The 10,219-nt window shown below is 39.3% G+C and overlaps 1 protein-coding gene across 3 annotated transcripts in view; it reads right to left on the reverse strand.

Moving 5' to 3' along the window:
* Positions 1–9,212, reverse strand: part of st7l (suppression of tumorigenicity 7 like) — a 63,008-nt gene extending 53,796 nt beyond the window's left edge. For 2 of the 3 annotated variants that reach the window (XR_010005525.1, XM_003220456.4), the window contains exons 1-2: positions 8,945–9,210; positions 951–1,033 (exon numbers count right to left, since the gene is read on the reverse strand). Coding sequence is in view for 1 of the 3 variants with exons in the window: in XM_003220456.4 (XP_003220504.1) it covers positions 951–1,033; positions 8,945–9,155 (294 nt within the window). In the remaining 2 variants the exon portion in view is untranslated. Of the gene's footprint in view, positions 1–950; positions 1,034–8,944 lie in introns of all 3 variants that reach the window. The other variant, XR_010005526.1, reaches the window with a different exon arrangement.
* Between the last annotated feature and the right edge of the window lie 1,007 nt (positions 9,213–10,219).

Genomic DNA, 10,219 nt, shown 5'->3' on the forward strand with positions numbered 1-10,219 from the left:
AATGGATTATTCTTCTCTCTCTAGCGCCCCCTAGTGACTTCCATGCAGAAAATGGAACAGTACCCAAAACATTTAAGCCTGCAGGTCTTCACTAAATATAAAGCTGTACAAACATGTCATAAGTGATGTTTTTCTGATATCAAGGATAGACCCAAAGAAGAAAATATACTATTCCTGATGAATTTATAATAGATACCCCAAAGCATTGCATAAAGAAATGGCCATAAATAAATGATTACATTTCCAACATCATTTTGGTTTCTTCTAACTCTTAGGGCTGAAATCAACTAAAGAGCATTACACCTGAACAGTGACAGCTCATAAGCACAGAAGTGCCACCAAGACTTTTCATTGTGAACAATGTTTTCCCAAAATACTGCTGAAAAAGGCACACTGATCTTGTAGACATCCCTTACAATGCTATACATTTAATAAGATCCATCTTTTTCTATACAATAGTACCACCTACAGTTCAACTGATAATATCAAAAAAGGGCCATTCAGCCTGGCAAAGTTCACATTAACTCATGTTTTTCAAAAATAGTATTTAGCTTTGCTATTTGTGGTTGCTATATGTCCAAAAGTAACAGTAAAAGAAAGATTCCTTGGCTTTTATGAAGTTGGATAATATCAATAAGAAACAACAATATCAGCAACAGTTACATTCTAAAAAGTGTTTTCAAAACCTAGAGGAACAATGAAATCTAATTTGCGATCTAATTACATAGTATCTGCATTAAACACTTATATTGTTTTTTCTAAAATGCAACAAAAATGAGCAAGTCAACACTTTTTTTATTTTGTACATCAAATAGTTGAAAATTTCTCTACAGTAATTCCTTCCAATGTTAAAATGACAGATAACCAAGCAATAGGACCAATCAATGACTATATTTTGTTCTGCAGAAACACAGGTTCCAATAAGGGACAAAACAGAAAAGAGTACTTACAAATATCAAACCAGATATCAGAGATGAAGTCCCCGTAAGTGCAACGTAGAATTTTGGAGTCAGGGTGCTCAAGAAAACGGTCACTGGCAGTAAGGGGGGAAAAGACAGCTCTATCAATGAATACATTTGCTTCTAGGAGGTTGGTTTCAGACTATTCCTGCTTCTCTAGATGCACATAACCCCATCTTTGGCTGGTGGCAATTTTTGAAAAGTCTAAAAGGGAATTTGTTCTGACTACAGACAGAATCACAGAGTCGGATATTGCTGTAATTCAGTCCCTTGCAGGAATATACAACTAAAGTATTCCTTAAAGATGCTCTTCTAACCTGTTCAAAGAAGTCCGCAGATGGAGATTCCACCACACTTGTAGACAATACCACTATCTAACTGATATTAGAGTACAAAAGTTCTTCCTAATGTTTAGGTGGAATCCCTCTTCTTGTAATTCCCATATGAGCTCTCCTTTGACCTTATGTGAGAAAAAAACAGTATTTTGTCTTGAAACAGTATTTAAAACAATGTCTGATCTTTCAACCACATTAAGAGTAGTAAGCACTCCTGGGTATTCATGGAATAATTTGAAAGTTATTAGGAATACACCCAACCTTTTTCTATGGACACTTACACTGCTCTTTTATCCTCCAAGACACAGGCAGTCCTAGGTTCCAAAGGTTCTGTAGGGTTGCTCATACATTGAATTTGTATGTAAGTCAGAACAGATACATTTTGAAGTCTAACTCTAACCTTTTTTAGTTTTGGATGGCATTGAGAAGGGTTAACACCCCTATAACACCTCAGTTTTGCTGTCTGTGCCCCTGTTCAGAAGATTTCATCGCACTTTCTGTCCCTGTGACAATTAAATTTTGAAAAATTTGGGTGATCATGAAAATAAAGACTGCTGATACAGCTTTGGCAGAGACATCGTTTCCCCATAATTCTTACAGCAGTGAATTTCCCTTCCTAGGGGTAGATTGCTTTTCACTTGCTGTTGCCTCACCCCCAACTGATCTATGAATAAGATGTACATTGCATGTTTGTAACTCGGGGACTGCTAGTACCATTAACTAGCTGGAATTTTTTGGCAGCATCACCCCTGGAAGTAAAAAATGCAGTAATACTTGAGCTGGAAGAAAATGAAATTCTAATTTATTAATTCTACTGTAGACATGTGTGCCTGCCTACTACATACAAAGATTTCCTTATTAGCTTACATCATGCACCAATATTATTATTATTATTATTATTATTATTATTATTATTATTATAATACAAGCATGATTTAAAGATACTACCCTAGATAAGTAGATGCACACTTGTATTAGTTGCACAAGAAAGCAGGGGAGAAGAAACCCATTTGGAAGGCTCAACAGGGGGATTTTGCTTTCAGCTCAGTGCATATTATTGTATTCCTTCTATTCTAAGGCATACTTTTTACCTAAACATCTCTAAAAATTGAGTGAGTACATCTTCCCTTTTTGTTAGTGCTGGTACTGAAATTAGGGTGAGTTTTACTGTCAATGGAATTACTTAAGGCTCAAAGAAATACAGTATGCTTTTGATAATTTATATAGCTTGTGATAGGCTATGAGAAAGGATGACATACATATTTTCAAAACTGAGTATATTATCACAGATCTGTTTTTGCATACCACAAAATGCAAAAGATATTTTATAATTTTTCATCAAACTTTCAATCAAATTTATCCTTCCACATAATCATAGCATTCAAGCAAGGCACCACTGAATGTGACAGAATCCAGCCTCTTTTGAACACTTGCTTTAAGATTTATAAACTGCAGTTCTGGACACAAGGCAATTGTGTTCAGATCTACTTGAGTATTCAAATAATGAATAAGAGCCTATATCAAGATGGGAGATTATTAATGATCCCTCCCATGTACTTCCACCTTCTGCACTCACAGCTGTCAAACTCTGAGAGACATTCTTGCTGCTGGCTTCTAATAGGGAGAGAAGGAAAGTGGAATAATGTTCAGATTATGAAGATGCACCTGGTCTGAGATCAGAAACAAAGGTGTGCTACTAGATAAAGTGTACCTTCTTTTTCTTTCCTCTTGTATTTAAGAACCATTGCATTTTCATCTATTGAATTACTTTGTCCTCCCTCTTCTCCCCTGCTGACCTATAAGGAGCAGTAGTATCTTCTAGAGCTGGACAGCTGCAAGGGAAGCTGTTTTAGAAATAGGAAGGGCTATACAATAGCCTCCAAGTGCCCTGTCCAAAAAGAGACATGCATGCACATTCTGTTATATTTATACACACACACATCACTAACAGTATGTCAGATGTGGCCCTATACCATAATCCGAAACCACAAGCACATGCATGTGTATGCAGAAGCAAGGGTCACTGGATTCAATGTATCTTTTTCTCCATGACCGCATACAAAATTGCAGTTTCAATTTCTAACACTATAAAAGAGGTTGAATGTGAATTCAGGTGGTTGGTCTGGTTTTGGCCAAATCAATAAGGATACTTTGACCAGTGTTGTAAAAAATAACATTAATTTGTTCACTTGTCACAGTTCATAGTGATTATTCATAGTGAATAATGATTGATCAAAAATAAAGGGTTTTTTTGTTGTTGCGTGGAGTACTAACAGCACTACTCCTAACAAGCGTGTTCTGTCTGAAGAATTAAGCCTTAATCTGTCAAGAAGTGTTCTTAAAGGTTTTCTGTAGCTGTGAGAAACCTGAATACACATCACCACAACCAACAAGAACACCACAAAATCTTAAGCCTTTTGGCATTACACTAAGGATGCTGTATATTAAATGAAGATATTTAAAGTAAATAAAACCAATTGGGTACTACAAGATTTACTGCTGTGTAAACACTTTTAAAATCAAGCAGTAACACCCAGACTAAAATGTATATGGAATTCTTAACTACAGTAGAGTTTCGCTTATCCAACATATATGGGCCGGTAGAACGTTGGATACGCTTATATTTTATTTATTTATTATTTATTTCAATTATTTATACCCCGCCCTTCTCACCCGAGGGGACTCAGGGCGGCTTACAAGTGGCAATTGATGCCGTTACACTGATATAAAATAAACTAAAATGATTAAAACAGTTAAAACAATCATAAAATAGTCATAAAATACAATATACAAAGTTTAAAACAATGCAAAGTGCTTATTCCATTCATCCACCAGACGTTATACAAGAGCCGTAATTCAGACAGAGTCGAAGCCAACACAGGCTTATTCTTCAAATGCCTGTGTACATAGCCAGGTCTTCAGTTTTTTTCTGAACCCCAAAAGGGATGGGGCCTGCCGAATGTCACTGGGGAGGGAGTTCCACAGCCGGGGAGCCACCACCGAGAAGGCCCTGTCTCTCGTCCCCACCCGCCGTGTCTGTGAGGCGGGTGGGACCGAGAGCAGGGCCTCTCCAGAAGATCTTAAGGTTCTTGTGTGCTCATAGGGGAAGATACGTTCGGATTATATGTTGGATAATAAGGAGGGATTAAGGAAAGGCCTATTAAACATCAAATTAGGTTATGATTTTACAAATTAAGCACCAAAACATGTTAAACAACAAATTTTACAGAAAAGGTAGTTCAATATGCAGTAATGCTATGTAGTAATTACTGTATTTATGAATTTAGCACCAAAATATCACGATGTATTAAAACATTGACTACAAAAATGCATTGGATAATCCAGAACATTGGATAAGCGAATGTTGGATAAGTGAGACTCTACTGTACTATCATTACTTTCTAGTGTAGTCTGCCATTGGAATCCAATGAATACCAGTTGTACGCTATATTTCAGAGGAAGGGATTGGCAAAATCACCTCTGAATATTCCTTGTCTAAGTAAATCCTACAGAATTAATGGAGTCACCATAAGTTATCAGGTAACTTAAAAGCACATACATATACACATTGAGGTTTTGGCTTGACTGTTCTGACCAAAAGGTTATTAGATTTGTAAAAAATAAAATAAAAGTGAGACGAGTTTCTGGGCAGCTGTCCCAAGACTTTGAAACTCCTTCCCTAGAGAGGCCAGACTGGCTCTCTTTTTGTTGTCCTTCATTCAGTAGGTAAAGACTTTAAAAAATCAGACTGTCTTTTAGAACTCAACATTTTAAAGGAACGGGATTGTAAGAAGGTGTTGTATTGTTCTATATTGTTTTGATTGTTTTTTATCCTTTCAATCATTTGTTTTAATACTGTTAATAATTAATTCTCTTTTAAAACTGGAATCTGTAGTTTTAACTATATTGTAATAATTTTAATTTGTAAGCTTCCTTGAATTCCAATCTTGATTAACAGTGGCTTTTAAAAATAGAACATTTTTTTCATTAAACAGAGAAGGCAGAGCTATTGAGTTATGAGTGTTACTCACATATCTATGGGGATATGCTTTAAAACCCTCTGTGAATACCTAAAACCATGGACAATATCAAATCCTATATTTTGACTACTCATGGGGCATAAGTATATCACAGAATAGCACTAGAGAACCTAGAGGGGTTCTCAAACACTTTCAGAGGAAATATTTTTTAGATCCATGGATCTTGAGTCCATGGATAAGTTAGCCATACTGTACTGAAAAAAGTGATAATTTAATTCTCCATCAATTAACTATAGATAAGATTTGCTGATTTGTGGCTAAAGCACAAGATGTATATGTTCAGCTTTAAAGTTGTCCATTAATTCTTGGCAACCCCATGAATCTCAGAATTCTCTTGGCCAAGGAATACTTAGAGGTGATTGACCATTGCCCTCCTTGGGATATTGCCTACAGCGCATAATATTCCTTTGTAGCCCCCATCCAGGCCTGATCCTGCTTAGCTTCCAAGATTAGACAGGATGAGATCAGAGTATTTAGCCCAGAAAGCACAAGATATCCCCCACTCCAAAAAAAAAGAACATGCAAGGACAGGTGGCACTCAAGCTGTGTGTTAATGACTTGTTAGAAGTCATATACAGTCTGCTCTCAACTCAATAAGTCAGTTTCTGTTTTGATGAGTCTCAGCAGCAAACAAGTGATGCCAAAAATCTTTTTGAAAAAACTTAAGGGGAAGAGGAAATGGAAACACCAGGTACAATAATTAAAAAGAGAATAGAAAATATATAGCAAAAGTGGGAATTCTAGATAGCTTACATGACTGAAAACAGCCAGGTCTCTGGAAAGCAAACATAGTAGAGACCCACAAAGCAAGAGCAAAACACAGGCCTCACAAGAACAAATCTGCCTGATTTATACCTTTATCCATGTTTTTTGCAAAACCACCCCTCACAAAATACCCCAGGTTTGAGATTGCCAAGGATCAGGAAAATAACATCCCTGGACCTTCCATTACCCTAAGGGATGGACAATAAAATAGTCCTAGAATGAATAAAATAGGAAAGCACTGGAACATCTGCTGAGTCTTTCACATCTCTCACACAAGTACAGTTCTGAGAATGGATTAAGACAAAGGTTGAAAAAGTTGCAGGGGCTGTTTAACTTCCAAACAGGCCCACTACAGTTGAACATCCCTCATCCAAAATGCTTGGGACCAGAACAGTTTTGGATTTTGGAATATCTGTATTGGCAAGCATCCCTATATAAGGATATATCTTGGAGATGTAACCCAAGTCTCAACATAACATCGTATGTTTCATATAACCTAATTTCATACACAATATATTTAGCAATTTTATTGATGAAACTTTGGGGGTATCTAACCCATGCATCGAGAAACTTGGGCAGCTGGTAAACTGACTGAGATTTCTGGGAGTTGAAGTCCAAAACACCTGGAGGACTGAAGCCCATGCCTAATCTAACCTGTAGAATGAATGCAGTTTGACACCATTTTAACTGCCATGGCTCCTAGAGATGTGATCAGCTTCCTCCTTGTTGGCCTTTTGTTCACAAATTTGTGGAACCAAGCCTTTTCTGACAACTTATAATAGGCAACCGCCAGCTGGCTACTGGTAATATCCATCTCCGAATGCTATTTCGGACCTGGCAATGTTGTTACATGGCCCAATTGAATTAATTTTATAGGATCTTAGTACAATTTGTTTCATGGATAACCTATGTTATGTAATTTCTGTTTTTAATTATTGTATGCCGCTTTGAATCGCACCATGGGAGAAAAGCGGGACAAACATAAACAATAAATAAATAAATAAATAAATAAATAATGTTTTTAAAGGCATTGTCTATGTTGAGAAGCCGCCTTGAATCCCCTCCAGGGTCCGATCATCTGGGGAGGCCCTCCTTACGCCACTTCCTATATCCCAGTCCCGCCTTGTGGGTACTAGGGAGACGGCCTTTTCTGTTGTGGCCCCTCGACTATGGAACTCACTGCCCATTGAGATTAGGCAAGCTCCCACTCTGTTAGCTTTTTAAAAAGATTTAAATACATGGCTCTTCCGCTGTGCTTTTGGAGAGTAACTGTTTTTATTCTTCTTTTGCGCCTATCCAACATCTTTCCTCTAGTTGGTTCCACTCTCGTATATCCCTGCTCCCCGTGGTCTCCATTCCCTTTATCTTTCTCACCCGAATTTTAATTTCTGTATTCATGCGGTCGGCCCTGTTTTTACTGTTTTTGTGATTTGCGTTGTAGTGTATATTGTATATTATTATTTACTGTATAGTTTATTGCTCTATATTATGTTGTATTTATACTTGTTATATTGTCTTGCTCTGGGCATGGCCCCATGTAAGCCGCCCCGAGTCCCCGCCGGGGAGATGGTGGTGGGGTATAAATAAAGTTTTATTATTATTATTATTATTATTAAGAAAGGCGGGATACAAGAGCCGTAAATAAATAAATAATAAATATTTGTGCGGAATTTGGTCCAGTGAACGAAAATATATCCTGCATATCAGCTATTTACATTACGATTCATAAATTACAGTTATGAAGTACAGTAGAGTCTTGCTTATCCAAGGTTCTGGATTATCCAATGCATTTTTGTAGTCAATGTTTTCAATATATCATGATATTTTGGTGCTAAATTCATAAACACAGTAATTACAACATAACATTACTGCGTATTGAACTACTTTTTCTGTCAAATTTGTTGTATAACATGATGTTTTGGTGCTTAATTTGTAAAATCTTAACCTAATTTGATGTTTAATAGGCTTTTTCTTAATCCCTCCTTATTATCAAAGATATTCGCTTATCTAAGCTTTTGCCGGCCCGTTTAGCTTGGATAAGTGATACTCTACTGTAGCAACAAAAATAATGTTATGGTTGGGGGTCACCACAACCTGAGGAACAGTATTAAGGGGTCGCGGTATTAGGAAGGTTGAGAACCACTGATCTACACTATAAAATTAATGCAGTTTGACTCCCCTTCCCCCGCCCCTTTTAATGTGCTCTGCCTGGGTGCTATGGGATAATAAAGACATGGGCAAACTTGGGTCCTCTGGGTTCTTTGGACTTCAATTCCTTAGATTCCTAACAGCCTAACTGTTAGGATTTTTTTTTTCGTGTCAGTGAGAGAATTGGCCGTCTGCAAGGACGTTACCTAGGGGAAGCCTGGATGTTTTGATGTTTTACCATCCATGTGGGAGGCTTCTCTCATGTCCCCGCATGGAGCTGGAGCTGATAGAGGGAGCTCATCCGCGCTCTCCCCGGGTGGGATTCGAACCTGGCAGCCTTCAGGTCAGCAACCCAACCTTCAAGTCACAAGGCTTTTATCCCGTAGGCCATCGGAGGCTCCTGTTAGGAATTGTGGGAGTTGAAGTCCAATACACCCGGAGGGGCCAAGTTTGCCCATGCCCTGGATAGTGGGAGCTGTCGTTTTACAAGGCCTTCAACCTTCACTGGCAGGCAAAGAGGGCGGGTGCCGCCGCAAACTACAACTCTCTGGGTTCCACAACATTCGGCCATGTGCCAAACCGCCTGATGCCACACAGAGGCCGGGTGGGCCTGCCTTCCTTTCTTCCTATCCTTCCATTCCCTGAACCACCCTCGTCCTTCCCCTCCTCACTTCGCCTCACAGACCGAGTCTCTCACCTGCCGCCAGGTTGTCCCTCAGCCGAAGTGGGCCCCGCAGGCAATAGAGCAGGCCGAGGGCCGCCACCAAGCCCAGGCTCCGGGCCCAAGGTCCCGCCGCCAGCCTCAGCCGCTCCCATTGCCACGGGCAGCGGCTCGCAGGCGAGGGCTGTGGCGGCGGCGGTGAGGGAGAAGGCGGAAAATCCCCGTCCACGGCGCCGCTTTCCGCCATGACTCCCGCCCTTCGCTCGCACAAGCCCCGCGGAGGAGGAGCAGGAAGAGAAGTGGGCGGGGCTTGGGTGGGCGCGCGCCTCCCTCTCAGCCCTCGCTCTAGTTGCTGCCCAATCAGCCGTGGGCAAGCTTCGGCCCTCCGGGTGTTTTGGACTCCAACTCCCACAATTCCTAACAGCCGGTAGGCTGTTAGGAATTGTGGGAGTTGGAGTCCAAAACACCCGGAGGGCCGAAGCTTGCCCGTGCCTATACTAAATGGTGCATCTAACACTAATAGTTTTGACAACACTTTAACTGCCATGGAATCCTGGGAGTTATAGTTCGGTGAGGCACCAGCCTTCTTGGGCAGAAAAGGCTAACGACATTATACAAATTACAACTAGAATCGCGCAGCATTGAGCCACGGCTGTTGAAGTGGTGTCCGTGTAGCAGCGCTCTAAATTTCATGCACAAAATTTATATTTTTAACTTTTAACTACATAGAGAAGCAATTGAAATCCACAAGCGTGTGGACAATTTCAACCCAAAGGAAGAAATCATGAAAAATGAACAAAATCTGGCTACCAGTATTTTTTTTTTAAAAAAACCCTCTAAAATCAGGACAGTAAATGAAGAACAACACAAAAAACAGGGGAATTCCAGACAAACAATCAGGGCCAGTTAATACCTCCCAACAAAGGATTCACCCAGGCCTTGAAGCTGCCAGGCTATTCAATGCTAATCAAGCTGGCTAATTTAATTTTAAAAAAATTGAGTAGAAAACTTATTCTGAAAACAGTGGATAACATGTAGAAATAGCAAGTCTATATGTTTTAGGTTACAGATACAGTCGAGTCTCACTAATCCAAGCCTCGCTTATCCAAGCCTCTGGATAATCCAAGCCATTTTTGTAGTCAATGTTTCCAGTATATCGTGATATTTTGGTGCTAAATTCATAAATACAGTAATTACAACATAACATTACTGCGTATTGAACTACTTTTTCTGTCAAATTTGTTGTATAACATGAAGTTTTGGTGCTTAATTTGTAAAATCATAACCTAATTTGATGTTTAATAGGCTTTT

Source organism: Anolis carolinensis, chromosome 4, assembly GCF_035594765.1.
Source record: "Anolis carolinensis isolate JA03-04 chromosome 4, rAnoCar3.1.pri, whole genome shotgun sequence".
NCBI classification, from domain to species: Eukaryota; Metazoa; Chordata; class Lepidosauria; order Squamata; family Dactyloidae; genus Anolis; species Anolis carolinensis.